Raw genomic sequence first — 18,927 nt, 5'->3', positions numbered from 1 at the left:
TGTTCAGTGCTTTCTGATCTTCTGCGCTTATGAGTATAAACGCATTTGATAACCACATAAAACACCAAAATCAGAGCAATCTATTTGAATCAAATACAATATGCAGTTGAATGAGCAAATTCAAGAGAAATCAAATATTTGCTTAAAGACATGGTTCTTACAATGGCCCAATGTTATGGATCTAGTGTCGAAACTCGCCCATAGAGAGATCTGATTCCATTGAAAGTGTATAGTGTTTGCGATGGTCTCAAGTATGTCTCTAGACTCTACATCATCAGTCCTTGCGGAGTTTCATACTAAGATATTAATTACGCGTTTCAACCAAACTAAACCAAGTTTAAGGTAATTTCATACTACTCTACTAAGTTCGTTCTTATACCCTAATATATACTACACTTAGATATTGCGATGGCTACACCTACATATATGTAGGTTACTATAAAGAACTGTATATGCATATATATACGGCATACCACATACGTGTAATAACACTTTGGAAGTAGTTTATGATGATCATGATGATGAGGAAGAGCATCACTTGTTTCTAATGCTAATAGACGTAGTTCTCTTTGCTAATGATGCTGCCCACAAACGTTATCGTCGTAGGGTGTAACTAGTTTAAACGCATCGGTTACGGTTGCGGGAGTTTGCGGATGCGGATGGTTGCGGTTTCTAGCGGTTTTAAGAAATTTGTACAACTGATTATGTGGTTAGAAATTGGTGCATTTGCGGAATACTTATATGACTGTTTAACCATCAGATGCAACATCAGCAGTTAAATAATAAATTAACAATATTTACATTTTATATAATTATTAAACATATCAAAAATCATAATATTATAATAAATATAAAAATTATATTTAAATAGTTATATTTTTAAATTTTTAAAAATTATAGAAAATATTTTTATTTTAAAATTTTATAATATTAATTAAAATATGAAATAGATATATTTTAGTATTTTTATAATTCTAATTTAAAATTTTTATTGAATATTTTTATTTTTATATTTATATTGTTTAAAAAAAATTATCCTCCCGCAACCGCAAACGCTAGCTGGAACCAGTTTTGAATTTATGAGGTTTAAAACGGTTTGAACCGATTTAGAGCGGTTTGAGTGATTGTTGCAAAACGCCAATAACCGCTATCAACCGAAAAAATTGTGTTTGTGCGTGGTAGCGGGGAAACCAATCATGCCCTTAGAGCATCTGTAATGGGAGTCTTTAAAGGGGAGTCCTTAGAAAAAAAATAATTAAATAATCAGTGGATCCCACCAAAAACCAAAGATTCAATCCTTAAAATCCCTAAATAAAAATTCTTTTTTTAGTGAATCTTTGTACTATTTGCGGATCCCCACAATATCTGGCGATCTGCGATTGGTTAATATTTTTTTTTATCTGAAAAAGAAAAAAAATACTTAAAATATCAAAATACACTTTTTCTAAAGACTCATCTCAGAAAAACACCATTGCTTAGTGTTGTTCCGTAAGCTACAATCTCTTATAACAATTTCTTATATATACTGTGGACGATAACATCCTGTTTCTTAACCTATCTCTCATATTCGTCTCATACGATCTCTCTTGTCATTCATTTGAAAGAAAAATATTGAGAACTAACTAAACAAATAAAAGGAACTACACTATTTCAAATCTCGTGAATTATATATATGCCGGATCAAAAATTTATGGGCAAAAAACATTATTTGGTTTTTCTTAATGTTGGATAACTATGCTATTGTAAATTATGAAAAATATTATAACGATTATATAATTGATGATTCTATTTTTTATAAGAATTCACATTTGACTGCATCACTCTGAGCCGACTTATGAAATCCACATTTTATGGTATTTTTTGCTCCATCTTTTATAAGATTTTTCTCCAGCACAATTTTGCCTTCTATAAGATTCAGAACTTCGACTTCATGATGTATAACATTAGTGACCACTTTGTCAAACATTGAACTAAAGGAGTTTTGGCAAACATTATCAGGTTTATCTTACTAAAAAGTTATGGATAGTATATGGACCATGTGGTCTACGTATGATAGTTCTTAGTTTAAAAAATAATTGGGATTAAGATGGATTTTTCATCCGGTTGTCCTTAGAACCGGTCCAGCAACTAGACCTACTTTGACTTATTCACCTCATTCATAGGACATGAACATGTTCCATGTTTGCTCCTTTGCTACTTAATCCTATTAAACGTCCATTACCCTTTTTTGAAGACATTTTTAACCTTTTTCCGTAGCAAATGAATGTCGATGCAAATACTTTTAGGATATTTCTTATAATTTCAATTTCATATACTAAAAATTCGACATATCTATCTATTCACCATCTCAGAAAAGGGCATTATTTAACGTGCAATGTAGGTTTTAATTAATCACTATCTTTTTTTTTTTTTTTTTGTAAAACATTTAATCACTATCTTTGATTGGTATGTATAACGCATACGTCAGAAACCATATGAATTATTTATAATTTATCCTATGGGATTCACATGGTGTAAACCAGTCAAACTAAATCTTTTGAATTGTAGGCGCCAATGAAACTTCATAAATTTTAAAAGAAAGTAAAAATGTAAAACAAATGGGGTATATTCGTATAGAGATGGCCAAAAGGTTGAAAGAGTTGAAATGAATGTAGGTAATGTTCCAAAAACAAACGACATAAATTTTAATTTCTAAAAGAGAAAAAAAAAACAAATGAATGAATGAATGTATTTTGACTGTTCACTCTCTCCATCTTACGTTCACCACTCTTCTTGCTATAAGTTAGATTCTTTCCTCCTTTTGTCTTCATAAACTCCTTACATACATGATGTATACGTAAAGTTGTCCTTTTAACTGTTTTAAAAGTTGTCATTTATCTGCCTAAGTATATGTAAGTTTTAACAAATCTTTATTTTTATTTTTGAAAAGGGCAATAAATCTTTATTGTTATTATTTCTCAATATTTTCCAATTTAAACATGTTTGACTCAAAAGATTTGAATGTGAATTTAGTCTACTGAAAGAGGTTTATGTAAAGATGCATTGTATACATAACGTGGTTAGTACTACGTATCAATAGTTGACAACAACAAAAAATTTTGCGTCAACAATGCATGGCTTTTTCACAATACAGGAATTTTGCAAATATAAATCGATTGATGGGAGGGTAATTTAAGTAAGTTACCACTAATTAGTGATAAGTGAAAACGTAATAGAGACATTTGACTCGTAAGTAACGGTATTAACTGTCCGACACTTTATGATAACTACTAAACAAATGATTTGTCCCTCTCTGACCTTTGACTGTCCCTCTTTTCACCATTTACAAATCCATTTTCTTCCCTTTTCCTTTCTTGTTTTTTTGTCTCCTCTTTTCTTCAATTCCTTAATTTGTGGATTTAGCGTCGGTCCGTTGAGGAAAAAAACAAGTTTGGGGGTTCTATTTTCGGTTCAAAGTGGTAAATGTCTGTTCCTTTTGGGTTTCAAAGTCATAAATCTAAAATATTGTCGGAATCATATCGAACTTTTTTTGGTTTTAAAGAATGATATCGACCTTTATTGATAGTTTTGCATTAAGTTTCACGTCTTGTACATTAAAGTATTTACCCATGCAATCATAACATAGTCTCATACGTGGACTGTCCTCTTAAAAGATGTCAAAATTCTAGGAAAAAGTTACATTTAAAAACTAGAGGTATCATTTCTGTACGAAATAGTGTTGTGTGACTCCATAACATCTTGTTTGTTTTTTGAACTTAATATAACATCTTGTTTGTTTCAACGACAAAACCAACCCGTATAAGAATAAGTCATAGTTAACTCCAATGCACATTAACATATTCAAACATTTTTAATAAGAAATTCGATGGACATTCGACAATAAGAATTTTATCCTGCCTCCCAATTAGCATTTTCTTAATTTAAATATGCCGTTTGCATCCAATACACAAAGCATCTCAAAATATTTGTTTACCAACAACAAAAACAAGAATAAATCATTAAAATAGTTCATAAAAGCTAAAAAAATACCGTAGATGCTATATTTAAAAGGTTTTTATTCCGAATATACTATTTCTGTTCTTTTTCAACACTACTACAAAAAAATTGTGTGAGGATATATTATCCTTTATTTTAAGAAATTATAGACAATATTGAGATACTATGTTTGGTTTAAGTTTTTCATTTAAGGTTTAATAAAGGTTTTGAGTCATTTTTAATCATGAATCTATGGTACTACTGACAAAGTAGTGGTGATAGCTTGGAACAAAACCTAAAACAGTGAATAAATATATTGTCTTCTTTTTAATATACTTCGGAAAAAAATAATATGGTAAAAAGTTGTCCAGCTTTTTTACAGCCAGAGCTTAAATGAAAAAGTAATATGGGTTAATAATTTTTTCATCTTCATCTCCTTAATCTTAAATTAAATCAAATTAAGCATTTCTTTTTGTCAGGCATGGATATATAATAACCCATATATATTCAGTAGAAAGCGCGGAGCCTTTCCTATGTCTGCATAGAAATTGATAATTATAAATACTTAGACCATCTCCAATGGCTTACTCTATTTTTTTACTCTAAAATAGAGTAACTCTATAATAGAGTTTGAATTTGCTCCAATGATACTTTAAAATAGAGTAAAAAATAGAGTGATGAACAAAAAAAAAACAAATTACTCTATATTTAGAGTAAACCTATTTTTGATCTATTATAGAGTGAAAAATAGAGTACCATTGGAGCATTTTTTACTCTAAACTCTATTTTAGAGTAAAAAATAGAGTGGGGTTGGAGATGCTCTTAGAACCCCTTTATGAACAAAATTGTATTGGGCAATTCTAATATGAATGAATTTCTTTAACTGATAAGTAAATTTATAAAGGATTCAAGTTTCATCTTTCGAAAGAACTTTTCTTAATTTAACAAAAACCTTTTATAAAAGGAAGTAAAAAATGTTGACCTGTTTGAAAAGGTTGAGAACCACTCCAAGAAAATTGATATTTATAAATACTTAGGAACCACTTTATGAACAGAATGAACTAGTTGTATGACTAACTTAATACTTTTTCTTTCTTTATGAACTTCTTTTAGTTAAAGTGATTTAGGATTCCGTTAGATGTTTGTTAATGCTATGTCACTATATGTCTTTGAAATCATGTCAAAATCGATTGGAGACAAATATTAACCTTATGTAAAAAAGGATAATTTGTTCTTCAAACGTCCACCTTTCAAATTGTCTTTTTGTTTTGTTTTTTTTTTCTGTACAGACTATAAAAAAGATTCGAGTATAAAACCTCTTGTGCTCATTTTCAAATATTTAACACTTTCAAATTGGACCGCATGAAAGTATTATCTGATTAAATTGTGGTATCAATACCATCGTCATGGTTATTATAATAAAATAAAAATTGGGTCGGAAGTGAAAAACCCAAGAAGAATGTGAAGTGAAACTAGAGATGAAAAAGAAAAACAAGAGAAAAATGCGCATGCAAGCATGCAGATATACTAATACAAACTATTTTACAAACTTACTTATTTGTTTATAGAAGGAATGGGTTGCATCTACTCAGATCTTGGGATTGTAATTATTTTATTTTCTTATTTAAATACTCATACGCTATATACACATGTTATAAACAAATATATATGATCTGAAGTATATTGTAAGTGTTTGCTTACAGTTAAGTATAAGAGTGTTGGGGTTACTGGTATTCCAAGCCAACATGTCAATAGGGTTTTTACCAAAAAAAACATGTCAATAGGGTTACGATAGAGTCTTAACGAAACTAGTGTTTTTTTTTTCTTATTAGTTTTAGCTCTCAGCTTTCGATTTTAAATTTTTTATTTTTCAATAAATCAAGATTATATAAAAGGTTCTCCTGAAATGGGAAGTGTAACAAGAAATTTTATTTTTTATTCTTTCAAAAGGCGATAATTTGCATATGTTTCTGAATTCATAACTTTAAAATTCAACGATGATTTAATGATTACTTTATTCTGAAAGAGAAAGACAAAAATAATAGTCTAAAAAAACTAAAGAATTTTATATCACAATTCCATACTATAGCTTAGGATGGTGAAAATGAATATAGGGGAATAAAAATAGAAGAAACGAAGTTGCAAAAAAAAAAAAAAAATAGAAGAAACGTTTTCTATGCAAAGAACAAGAAGAAGGTTGTCCACATAGGGAGGATGAATTAGGCTACACTGGTAACATAAGCCATCACTTTGTTTTTTTATTTCAATCATCAATGGCACATTGCTCCATATCCCAGACATCATCATCTCTTTAGATAAGTGAGTGTGTATATATCTCATTGCCTCATTGGTGTATCCATGACATCTACATGGTTCCATTAGAATATTAGTGTGGCCTTTGTCTTGGTTTTTTTGGTTATTTATTTTCCCTTTCTCTATTTGTTTTTCAAGAGTATCAGTTAATTAATAACGTTTGTACCCATCTTACACTGTTCACATATGCAGATATGATGTCCATTTTTCTTATTTTTATATAGAAAATTAATTATTTTTCCTATTCTTGATTAAGAACGAAAAGTGACGAAGCTTTACTGAATCAGTTTTTTTTTTAATCACTGAGAGCTTTCTTTAAGAAATCATAAGAGGGGGTTATGAAGTCTAAACACGATATATATGATCTTTAACAACAAAGAACTCAACTGATAATAATTCCTTGTGAGATATAGCTTGCATTAACATGGCATTTCTATGTAGTTGGGTGCTTGTGAGTCTAACCATAAAGTCCATTACGAAGAACTGTCATTTATATGGAAAGAAATGTTCTACGCCATGTCATAAACTATTATCAATGCATGGTTTCAGGTTTAAGCGGAGATTACGGTTTGATCCAAATTCCTCTCAAGTAACAAAAAAAATTGTTATCTACGACCATAAATAAGGTTTATGGTACTAGTCTATCATTGTTGTACGTGATTTTATAGTAAGGGGAAAATTAACACAAAGAAGAATTCGGTCACGCGTGCCGTGCGGGTAGTGAAAGACGCGTGCTTTAATTTCTCCCGTGTAAAGACCTCAACATAAATCTAAAAAATATCGATTTTTATTAAATATTCAAATCAACGATTTATAAGATTTTGGTCAAAAATATTTTTTTTTATGGGGAATAAAACAGAAATGAAGTATTCAAACAAAGAAAAAAAAAACTTTTTAACGAAAGCCTTCTATTTTTTTTTCTAAATTTAATTAGATATTTTTACTTAAATTTGTATTATTAAGTGTTGTGCTAGGCTGCTAGCTTTAGTAAACATCAAAAAGAATGTAATTTAAAATAAGTAAGCTTAAATCGATGACGCACTATATATATAACAACAACCCTTGAGCCAGGAAACATTAGTGGTGAGGATAAAAACAACTCCCAAAATAAATTATTTTTTTCAGATTTAGTTAGGTTTCTTTGTCACTCATAACTGTCTTGCGAAATTAGATTCTTGTGCTGAAAGAAACCTTAAAATTGTTTACCTTTTCTCTTTCCGGAGAGGGTTTATATTTTATCATAAGTTTAGGATCATATTCAATGGAGATCAAAGCTGAAACGATGCAAAAGTCAAAGTTCAAAAGAATATGTGTCTTTTGTGGAAGCAGCCAAGGCAAGAAGAGTAGTTACCAAGATGCTGCTGTAGATCTCGGCAACGAACTGGTAACACATACATGACTTTCAACGTATTTATGTCTTTGATTCTGCTGGTTGGTTTTGAGATAAGATGATGTGCATCTTTGCTTCATGTATTTCCTCTTTGAAACGTGCCAAATGGTATAACTTCAGAATATTCTGGTTCTGGTTTGTTACACGATTTTTGTTCTACTTATCATCAAGTTTAGGCTAATGTGTAACTCTGTTTTTTTTTGTTCTGCAGGTCTCAAGGAAAATTGATCTATGTTAGGATTTTAACCTTAACCTTGTGCTATAGAATTAGGAATAAACTTGATACCAAACTTGTCTTAGCTTTTATTCACTACAAAGGTTTCTCAAGAACAAAATATAAAGATCACAAGCCTAAGCAATAAACGCTCTTCCTAATTGCTAATCTCTCTTGATCTCTCTTTATCTAACTTATTGCTCTCTTCTCTCTTCTTAAACGGATGATCTTTGTTGTTGTTGAAGCTTTCCTTATATAGTCACGACCTAGACCGAATCCTCTTTGTAAAAGGATTATTTCCATTCTCTTAAATTGGTAAAGCACGAGACCGTCATTAACGTAATCAGAAACTTGCCGCCAAAGTAATCTTTTGGTATTGGGCTTAAAGTAGAATTTGGCCCATATCATTACAATCTCCACCTTGGGCCCAAATCCATACTTCTCCTTTTGCGTCTTCTTCGTTGAGCAACAATACCAACTCTTCTCTGTAGCTTTGACGATCATAGTGATTCTTACCCAACCACTACCTCCACTTTTCTCCGCTCTGGTTCCTTTGGCAAACAAAGCTAGCGATTTCAGGAGCTTCACCAAGCTTTCCCTCCGTTTCCGCGTGACTGGTCCGTCTTCTCTTCTCCACTCCAGCCGGTGAATTCATCCCCCTTGTGAATCTTGCCGATAAATTCTCTCGCCAATGCTCTGATTTGTTCACCGCTTCCTCTTCTCAGGCGCTAGCTTGCAACGCCTCAACCGTAGATGTGCATGCTCACCCTCGTATGGCTTCCTGGTCATGTCCTTTTTGTTTTCTTTAGAATCAGACTCTTCAGTTTGCACAGGTATCTTCCTTTGCCCTTTGACTAATTTTGATTTCTTGATGCAGACGTCTCTCCACCATGTAGCTTCCTTTGGTAATATCTTTTACCCTTTACTCAATCATATTCATAAGAGCTAAACATTGTAAAATCCAAACTGTTCTTCGTTGGATTTATTCAGGTTTGATGTAGACGGTTCCTTGCTACGACCATGTATTTTTCAGGTAAATCAATCCCTTCTGATTTTATATATACCTTGAGGTGATTCTCCAGCTTCTGTTGTAGCTCCATTTTTCCACAAATTTCTAACTAGTATTTTGAAATTTGCAGACCTTGTATAGACTGTGTCGTCTATAACCACCATTCCTCAGAGGTAATTTTCTTCTCTAAGACTTTTGACCAATCCCATATCTGTAGGCATCTTTCCCGCTTTCTCCGGTGAACTTATGGCATCTCATAGCACGTCTTCTTTCAGCTTCTTGGAAAAGACTTTCAGTCTCCTCAGCGGTTTAAGACGATCACTTCGCTTGTGCTTGTTCTGCGATCTTGTAGTCCTGTAACCTGAGATACTCGTCTCCCTTCACCATTACTGGTGTTCAAGACGTTCTCTCATCAACCTTCCCCTTCCTTGTATGGCAACCCAGTTGGGATTCCTTTCTAGCCTGAGATACTCGTCTCCATTCACCACTCTTGATGTTTAAGACGTTCTCTCATGTAGCACTTCAACAACCTTTCCTACCCTTCATCCGATATAATTGAGACCTATTAGCAATTTTCCCTTTGTTTCAGCTGCTCCACCTTGAGCTAAAACATCCACCTCGTCTTATCCGTCACAAGTAAATTTTCTTGCTCCTTACTAGCTCTTTATTATCGATAAGAAATAACAGTAGTCCCTTACTCATTATTTCTTCTTGTGCGAGGTGTCTCGATAATAAAATTACCTGTGACGCTTTTCTCCTATCAGTGGACATTAGGAAGTTCACAGCAAAGCTGCAACTTCTGATCAGGTGCGTTTTCTTTTAACCGCTCTACATGATTACCCGTAGTATATGTATTGTTCGATACATCTTCCCTTTTTAGTGTGGTAATGATAGACTTGGTTTCTGCATCGCTAACTTTGAGCATAAACCCTGTAGCCGATGCTTCCTCATCGTTTGTTGCATAATCTGAGTTTGTGAAACTTTCAATGCAAAACTGTGAATCCTTCTTGAATCCATCAAGCCTTTGATTCTCCTTTGATGATGCCTTATCATTACTCTTTTCTTCATTCTTTGAAAGACAATAATCATCTATAGCATGCCCATTCTCAGTTTCTTTACTTGACTCGTATTTCTCTGCTGAAAACGAATCTCCACCTCGAGCTGAAGTCGTTTCTGTCCTAAAACCATATGGACTTGGTCCCTGAATTAAACTCTCACTGAAAGACACCTTTAACTTCTTTTGTTTAACTTCCTTCTCAGCTTTTGAAGTATCCACTTTACTCTTCACAACCGTTCCTTGAAGAAAGTATAACCCATCTTTGTATTTTCCTGAAATTACTTTCTTCTTACGTTTGTAAAATTGAACCTTGAAGCAGCTTCCTCTATACCTGCAACCTGATTTTTCTAACATCCCATAAGAAATCAGATTCCTACTCACGTCCGGCATGTATTTAACATCCTTGAGTATCACTTCAGAACCATCTGAATTTTGAATCCGAATCTTTCCCATTCCTTTGATGCTGCCTTGAGTGTTGTTAGCCATCAATACACTTCCTCCTTCATACTCCTTGAAATCAAACAAGACTTCTTTGTCATGTGTACTATGGAATGAACAACCTGAATCCATGATCCATTCCTTGAGTGTATCTTGATTGCTAACGGTTAACACTAGTGGCTGCACAGGCTCTTTTGTAAAATTTGCAGAATTTGGACGTCTCCTTCTTTCAGGACATTCTCGCTTCCAATGGTCTTCTTTTCCACAAATAAAACAACCCGTGTTGTTCTCCTCTGATCTCTGATTCGACTGAAACTTTCCTCTGCTTTTAGATCTCCCTCTCCAGTTATTGGAGTTTCCATTACTGTTCCCTGACCTCTTCTGAGTTCTTCCACGTGACTCTACATACAAACCTTCCGAATCTGTTTTGCTTTTGTTAAGTAATCCTTTCTGCTTAAGTTCCGCTTCTTTGGAATAAGCTGAAGTTACAACTTCGTTTACGGTAAGCGTTTCTTTCCCAGTACCGTATTGAAGTGTGTGAACCAATGGTTCATATGCTTCTGGAAGTCCCGACAATAGTTGAATCGCTTGATCTTCATCTGATATGGTAACTTTGAGACTCTCCAAGTCTGCGATTAGCTTCAGAAAGATATCTACGTTTTCTTCTATCGTCTTGTCCTCTTCCATCTTATAGCAAGAGAACTGTTTCTTCAAGTAGATTCTGTTGGGTAGCGACTTCGTTTGATAATTCTTTTCAAGGGCCTTCCACATCCCTAATGCAGTTGTTTCATGCATAATCTTTCTTAGAATAGAATCACTTAAACACGTTCCCAGTAGACTTCTTACTCTAAGATCCTTGTCAGCTTTCTTTTGATCAACCTTTGCATCTGACCCTTCTACTTCTTTCCCAGATTCTGTCAAGACCGTAAAGTCTTCCTTAAGAACCGAAAGTAGACCCTGGATCTCTAGCTGACCCATCATCTTATACTTCCACATCCCGAAATCACCTTTGCCATCAAATTTCTCCATCTCAAATTTTCCTAGAGTTGGTTCCATAATTCTAGCTAGCACTTCCAATCAAACCTGATGCTCTGATACCACTTGTTAGGATTTTAACCTTAACCTTGTGCTATAGAATTAGGAATAAACTTGATACCAAACTTGTCTTAGCTTTTATTCACTACAAAGGTTTCTCAAGAACAAAATATAAAGATCACAAGCCTAAGCAATAAACGCTCTTCCTAATTGCTAATCTCTCTTGATCTCTCTTTATCTAACTTATTGCTCTCTTCTCTCTTCTTAAACGGATGATCTTTGTTGTTGTTGAAGCTTTCCTTATATAGTCACGACCTAGACCGAATCCTCTTTGTAAAAAGATTATTTCCATTCTCTTAAATTGGTAAAGCACGAGACCGTCATTAACGTAATCAGAAACTTGCCGCCAAAGTAATCTTTTGGTATTGGGCTTAAAGTAGAATTTGGCCCATATCATTACAATCTAGTCTATGGAGGTGGGAGCATAGGCTTGATGGGTTTGGTTTCACAAGCTGTTCATGATGGTGGTCGTCATGTTATTGGGTAACTTTTTCTTAGTCAAATCACTTTAAACTATTTGACAACTTTTTGAGCTTCAGATCATACAAAAGAAAACTGTCTTTTGAGATTCTGATGGAACACAAGCGTTGGATTATATTGTTGAATATTTCTAATAAACCCCAACTTTGTCCTTTTGTTGTCACTCTGCAGAATAATTCCAAAGACCCTCATGCCTAGAGAGGTATGAACTTTTCAAAGAAGAAAATTTCAAAATAAAACATTGTTCGTTGTTAATTAATTTCTCTTTTAAGTTTTCCAAATTCCCATTCAAAACCATTTTAATCTTCAGTCTTTGCTTAGGTTTTACTCTTCTCCCTGTTTATTACCTTTTCTTAAATCTCATGATTGCGAGTAGTTTAGGTATCCTAATATATAAATATCCTCATTTGGTTACCGTAATCTGAATAAAAGATATATGAAGAAAATGATTAGAAAGAGGTTAACTAGATGTTAGGGTTCTGTAGGAGATTTCAAAAACATCCAAACATTACGACTACTTGCGGTGACATCATTGCGTTTGCCTGTAGAAGAGCCCAAAGTTGCTTTTGCCCGTTAACTACTTTTAATTAACATCCTTTTATTTATTTTAAAATGGTGGATGATCATTGTTTTTTGCAGTTGACTGGTGAAACAGTAGGAGAAGTAAGAGCAGTTGCAGATATGCACCAAAGGAAAGCTGAAATGGCCAAGCACTCTGATGCTTTTATTGCCTTACCAGGTTTTGCTTTAAACCCAATCCATCCAAATTATCAATCAAATGTTTTCTTTCTCAAAAAACATTTCTAAACCTCAAAATTTTGTTGTTCTTTCAATGTAAGTAATGATAACATACGAAAACTGGTCAAACCCTAGTGACGCAAAGAATTTTAAGAAGCCCAGTTTAGCCTCTTAAAACAATTTGAATGGGTAACCAAAGTTTCAAAGTAGAAGTGTTTGTTCATGTAAAGGAAAAAGTTTGTTTTTCTGGACTGATTTTGTAAAAAAAGAGAAGAAAAGAGTTTGGTAAAAACATGATTTCTTAGTTACACAAAAAAAAGACATTATGTTTTGGTCAAGCTGCAGTGTGAAAGCTGCTGTGAAAAGTTTTTTATTTTTAATTGTTCTTTGAAATGAAAAAAAATCTAAATATTTAAAGTCACCAGAGTGTAAGATAAAAGGCCTTCACCATCAACATCTGGCACTTAGAATTATACCTTTTTCCTTCTCTTTTACTCTATTTGTTGCTCTGTTTTTTTTTTTAACTTAGGGGGTACTCTCTCTATAGCTTGTGTAGTCTTACTCTGACCAAACTTTTTTTCTTTGCCCTTTTCAAGTTAAGAGACAAAACTTGAAACAGTCCCACAAATGGCATTTTTTGGCCCACACTTAATCTGAAATCATTAATGGAAAGTCAAGATCCTGCTTTTGTAATCATAGTCAGTACCAATGTACAAAACAGTAACAGAGAGGAGAGGACTCTATTATTTGGTTTTGTATTGTACATGCATACCTACTGATTTGACCATATCATAGTAACAGATTAACCTGCTCTCTTTTGACAAATCAAATCTAAAATTTTGTGCGATAATTGTAGGAGGCTATGGAACACTTGAAGAATTGCTTGAGGTCATAACTTGGGCTCAGCTTGGAATTCATGACAAGCCTGTAAAAAAACCCTCCCTAATATTCTTACTTCAAATGGAAAAATTCAAGAATCCAAAATCATTAAAACAAACTTTCTGCAGGTGGGTTTACTCAATGTTGATGGATACTACAACTCTCTGCTTTCATTCATCGATAAAGCCGTTGAAGAAGGATTCATCAGCCCGACTGCTCGTGAGATCATAGTCTCTGAACCTACTGCTAAAGAGCTTGTGAAGAAGCTTGAGGTAAATTGAAGAAAATGAATTGTTTCTGGGTCTCTACATAATCTCAAACGTTGTTGTTGTCATTTTGCAGGAATATGCACCTTGCCATGAAAGTGTTGCGTCTAAGCTCTGCTGGGAGATGGAAAGGACTGGATAATGATTATTATCAAGATCTAATATATCTAGATAACTTTTTCAAAAAAAAAAAAAAATCTAGATAACTTTAAATATATCTAGATAACTATTTAAAGATTTTTTTTTCTAAGATTTTATATATAGATATGAAAAATGTCAGATTTTCACGATTTTATTAATCTTACTAAAAATGGAAGGAATAGATTCCGATTAGTTGGGGTAAAGTAAAAACAATTTCCAGTTCGATGGAAGTTCTTTGTTGTAAATTATTAGAACTGTCATTTTAACTCCAAACTAAATGTCTTTAATTCTCTGTAAGATCATCAACTCTGTTCTGTAACCAACAAAAGTTTCACATTTTCTTGTTCGTATTTATTTTATATAGTCATTTATCAATACTACAACACAAATAAACACAGGAAAAAAACAAGAAACCAAAAATATAGTTTTATTTCAAGTGTTCAAATAAATTTCAAGTGTTTTTTCCTAGCTTAATACTACTAATTTAAATATAATCTGTTTCAAAAGTAATAACATAAACTGTCGAAAATAGTACTAATAAATTATAATAATATGTCTAACATATTTGAAATAAATAATATAAAAACATAAATACTTTAGAATAGCACCAAAAATCTAGTAAGCCACATTAATATTCTGTTTTTGGATATAAAAAGTTTCTTCAGTTGCTTTATACTAACTTTCAAAGTCCGTTACTCTAAGTCAATAGATATCAAAAGTTAGGAACATTGAATACTATGTTTTGGGTCGATTCTATCAAAACACATCACATTAACTAATCAACTCGTTAACCAAAAAAAATCAACACTAATTCCATTTTTCAGACAGCCAAAGTAGCACTTTCGTGTCTTACAAGGTGGGTCTGTTTGAACTTTTGCGGTAAACGTTCGAAAGTCTTACATGTGTTAGAGATTCAGTTAGTTGAATAAGTCTTTGTCTTTAGTGTTAGGATTTTAACCTTAACCTTGTGCTATAGAATTAGGAATAAACTTGATACCAAACTTGTCTTAGCTTTTATTCACTACAAAGGTTTCTCAAGAACAAAATATAAAGATCACAAGCCTAAGCAATAAACGCTCTTCCTAATTGCTAATCTCTCTTGATCTCTCTTTATCTAACTTATTGCTCTCTTCTCTCTTCTTAAACGGATGATCTTTGTTGTTGTTGAAGCTTTCCTTATATAGTCACGACCTAGACCGAATCCTCTTTGTAAAAGGATTATTTCCATTCTCTTAAATTGGTAAAGCACGAGACCGTCATTAACGTAATCAGAAACTTGCCGCCAAAGTAATCTTTTGGTATTGGGCTTAAAGTAGAATTTGGCCCATATCATTACAATCTCCACCTTGGGCCCAAATCCATACTTCTCCTTTTGCGTCTTCTTCGTTGAGCAACAATACCAACTCTTCTCTGTAGCTTTGACGATCATAGTGATTCTTACCCAACCACTACCTCCACTTTTCTCCGCTCTGGTTCCTTTGGCAAACAAAGCTAGCGATTTCAGGAGCTTCACCAAGCTTTCCCTCCGTTTCCGCGTGACTGGTCCGTCTTCTCTTCTCCACTCCAGCCGGTGAATTCATCCCCCTTGTGAATCTTGCCGATAAATTCTCTCGCCAATGCTCTGATTTGTTCACCGCTTCCTCTTCTCAGGCGCTAGCTTGCAACGCCTCAACCGTAGATGTGCATGCTCACCCTCGTATGGCTTCCTGGTCATGTCCTTTTTGTTTTCTTTAGAATCAGACTCTTCAGTTTGCACAGGTATCTTCCTTTGCCCTTTGACTAATTTTGATTTCTTGATGCAGACGTCTCTCCACCATGTAGCTTCCTTTGGTAATATCTTTTACCCTTTACTCAATCATATTCATAAGAGCTAAACATTGTAAAATCCAAACTGTTCTTCGTTGGATTTATTCAGGTTTGATGTAGACGGTTCCTTGCTACGACCATGTATTTTTCAGGTAAATCAATCCCTTCTGATTTTATATATACCTTGAGGTGATTCTCCAGCTTCTGTTGTAGCTCCATTTTTCCACAAATTTCTAACTAGTATTTTGAAATTTGCAGACCTTGTATAGACTGTGTCGTCTATAACCACCATTCCTCAGAGGTAATTTTCTTCTCTAAGACTTTTGACCAATCCCATATCTGTAGGCATCTTTCCCGCTTTCTCCGGTGAACTTATGGCATCTCATAGCACGTCTTCTTTCAGCTTCTTGGAAAAGACTTTCAGTCTCCTCAGCGGTTTAAGACGATCACTTCGCTTGTGCTTGTTCTGCGATCTTGTAGTCCTGTAACCTGAGATACTCGTCTCCCTTCACCATTACTGGTGTTCAAGACGTTCTCTCATCAACCTTCCCCTTCCTTGTATGGCAACCCAGTTGGGATTCCTTTCTAGCCTGAGATACTCGTCTCCATTCACCACTCTTGATGTTTAAGACGTTCTCTCATGTAGCACTTCAACAACCTTTCCTACCCTTCATCCGATATAATTGAGACCTATTAGCAATTTTCCCTTTGTTTCAGCTGCTCCACCTTGAGCTAAAACATCCACCTCGTCTTATCCGTCACAAGTAAATTTTCTTGCTCCTTACTAGCTCTTTATTATCGATAAGAAATAACAGTAGTCCCTTACTCATTATTTCTTCTTGTGCGAGGTGTCTCGATAATAAAATTACCTGTGACGCTTTTCTCCTATCAGTGGACATTAGGAAGTTCACAGCAAAGCTGCAACTTCTGATCAGGTGCGTTTTCTTTTAACCGCTCTACATGATTACCCGTAGTATATGTATTGTTCGATACATCTTCCCTTTTTAGTGTGGTAATGATAGACTTGGTTTCTGCATCGCTAACTTTGAGCATAAACCCTGTAGCCGATGCTTCCTCATCGTTTGTTGCATAATCTGAGTTTGTGAAACTTTCAATGCAAAACTGTGAATCCTTCTTGAATCCATCAAGCCTTTGATTCTCCTTTGATGATGCCTTATCATTACTCTTTTCTTCATTCTTTGAAAGACAATAATCATCTATAGCATGCCCATTCTCAGTTTCTTTACTTGACTCGTATTTCTCTGCTGAAAACGAATCTCCACCTCGAGCTGAAGTCGTTTCTGTCCTAAAACCATATGGACTTGGTCCCTGAATTAAACTCTCACTGAAAGACACCTTTAACTTCTTTTGTTTAACTTCCTTCTCAGCTTTTGAAGTATCCACTTTACTCTTCACAACCGTTCCTTGAAGAAAGTATAACCCATCTTTGTATTTTCCTGAAATTACTTTCTTCTTACGTTTGTAAAATTGAACCTTGAAGCAGCTTCCTCTATACCTGCAACCTGATTTTTCTAACATCCCATAAGAAATCAGATTCCTACTCACGTCCGGCATGTATTTAACATCCTTGAGTATCACTTCAGAACCATCTGAATTTTGAATCCGAATCTTTCCCATTCCTTTGATGCTGCCTTGAGTGTTGTTAGCCATCAATACACTTCCTCCTTCATACTCCTTGAAATCAAACAAGACTTCTTTGTCATGTGTACTATGGAATGAACAACCTGAATCCATGATCCATTCCTTGAGTGTATCTTGATTGCTAACGGTTAACACTAGTGGCTGCACAGGCTCTTTTGTAAAATTTGCAGAATTTGGACGTCTCCTTCTTTCAGGACATTCTCGCTTCCAATGGTCTTCTTTTCCACAAATAAAACAACCCGTGTTGTTCTCCTCTGATCTCTGATTCGACTGAAACTTTCCTCTGCTTTTAGATCTCCCTCTCCAGTTATTGGAGTTTCCATTACTGTTCCCTGACCTCTTCTGAGTTCTTCCACGTGACTCTACATACAAACCTTCCGAATCTGTTTTGCTTTTGTTAAGTAATCCTTTCTGCTTAAGTTCCGCTTCTTTGGAATAAGCTGAAGTTACAACTTCGTTTACGGTAAGCGTTTCTTTCCCAGTACCGTATTGAAGTGTGTGAACCAATGGTTCATATGCTTCTGGAAGTCCCGACAATAGTTGAATCGCTTGATCTTCATCTGATATGGTAACTTTGAGACTCTCCAAGTCTGCGATTAGCTTCAGAAAGATATCTACGTTTTCTTCTATCGTCTTGTCCTCTTCCATCTTATAGCAAGAGAACTGTTTCTTCAAGTAGATTCTGTTGGGTAGCGACTTCGTTTGATAATTCTTTTCAAGGGCCTTCCACATCCCTAATGCAGTTGTTTCATGCATAATCTTTCTTAGAATAGAATCACTTAAACACGTTCCCAGTAGACTTCTTACTCTAAGATCCTTGTCAGCTTTCTTTTGATCAACCTTTGCATCTGACCCTTCTACTTCTTTCCCAGATTCTGTCAAGACCGTAAAGTCTTCCTTAAGAACCGAAAGTAGACCCTGGATCTCTAGCTGACCCATCATCTTATACTTCCACATCCCGAAATCACCTTTGCCATCAAATTTCTCCATCTCAAATTTTCCTAGAGTTGGTTCCATAATTCTAGCTAGCACTTCCAATCAAACCTGATGCTCTGATACCACTTGTTAGGATTTTAACCTTAACCTTGTGCTATAGAATTAGGAATAAACTTGATACCAAACTTGTCTTAGCTTTTATTCACTACAAAGGTTTCTCAAGAACAAAATATAAAGATCACAAGCCTAAGCAATAAACGCTCTTCCTAATTGCTAATCTCTCTTGATCTCTCTTTATCTAACTTATTGCTCTCTTCTCTCTTCTTAAACGGATGATCTTTGTTGTTGTTGAAGCTTTCCTTATATAGTCACGACCTAGACCGAATCCTCTTTGTAAAAGGATTATTTCCATTCTCTTAAATTGGTAAAGCACGAGACCGTCATTAACGTAATCAGAAACTTGCCGCCAAAGTAATCTTTTGGTATTGGGCTTAAAGTAGAATTTGGCCCATATCATTACAATTAGGA

General features: G+C 34.3%; 1 protein-coding gene and 1 long non-coding RNA gene across 3 annotated transcripts; both read left to right on the top strand.

Moving 5' to 3' along the window:
- The first annotated feature begins 7,214 nt into the window (after positions 1-7,214).
- On the top strand, positions 7,215-9,708 carry LOC125608326. Of its 2 annotated transcripts, XR_007339263.1 has the most exons (7): positions 7,215-7,672; positions 7,890-8,725; positions 8,770-8,797; positions 8,883-8,925; positions 9,032-9,074; positions 9,177-9,415; positions 9,491-9,708. It is a non-coding gene; the product is annotated as an uncharacterized LOC125608326 (long non-coding RNA). The 2 variants fall into 2 exon arrangements; XR_007339264.1 differs by lacking the exon at positions 7,215-7,672 and having other exon boundaries at positions 7,912-8,509; positions 8,618-8,725; positions 9,177-9,708.
- Positions 9,709-11,898: 2,190 nt separating this feature from the next.
- Positions 11,899-16,736, top strand: LOC106448909 (cytokinin riboside 5'-monophosphate phosphoribohydrolase LOG3-like). Its single transcript, XM_048778554.1, has 11 exons — positions 11,899-11,974; positions 12,143-12,173; positions 12,611-12,710; positions 13,566-13,636; positions 13,717-13,860; positions 13,931-15,753; positions 15,798-15,825; positions 15,911-15,953; positions 16,060-16,102; positions 16,205-16,443; positions 16,519-16,736. The coding sequence occupies exons 1-6, from the start codon at positions 11,925-11,927 to the stop codon at positions 13,994-13,996; spliced, it is 462 nt and encodes a 153-aa protein (XP_048634511.1). The 5' UTR covers positions 11,899-11,924; the 3' UTR covers positions 13,997-15,753; positions 15,798-15,825; positions 15,911-15,953; positions 16,060-16,102; positions 16,205-16,443; positions 16,519-16,736.
- Positions 16,737-18,927: the final 2,191 nt, after the last annotated feature.

The sequence above is a fragment of the Brassica napus genome, chromosome A4, assembly GCF_020379485.1.
Source record: "Brassica napus cultivar Da-Ae chromosome A4, Da-Ae, whole genome shotgun sequence".
NCBI lineage: Eukaryota > Viridiplantae > Streptophyta > Magnoliopsida > Brassicales > Brassicaceae > Brassica > Brassica napus.
Note: the sequence above shows the minus strand (reverse complement) of the source record. Positions and strands in the feature narration are given on the sequence as shown.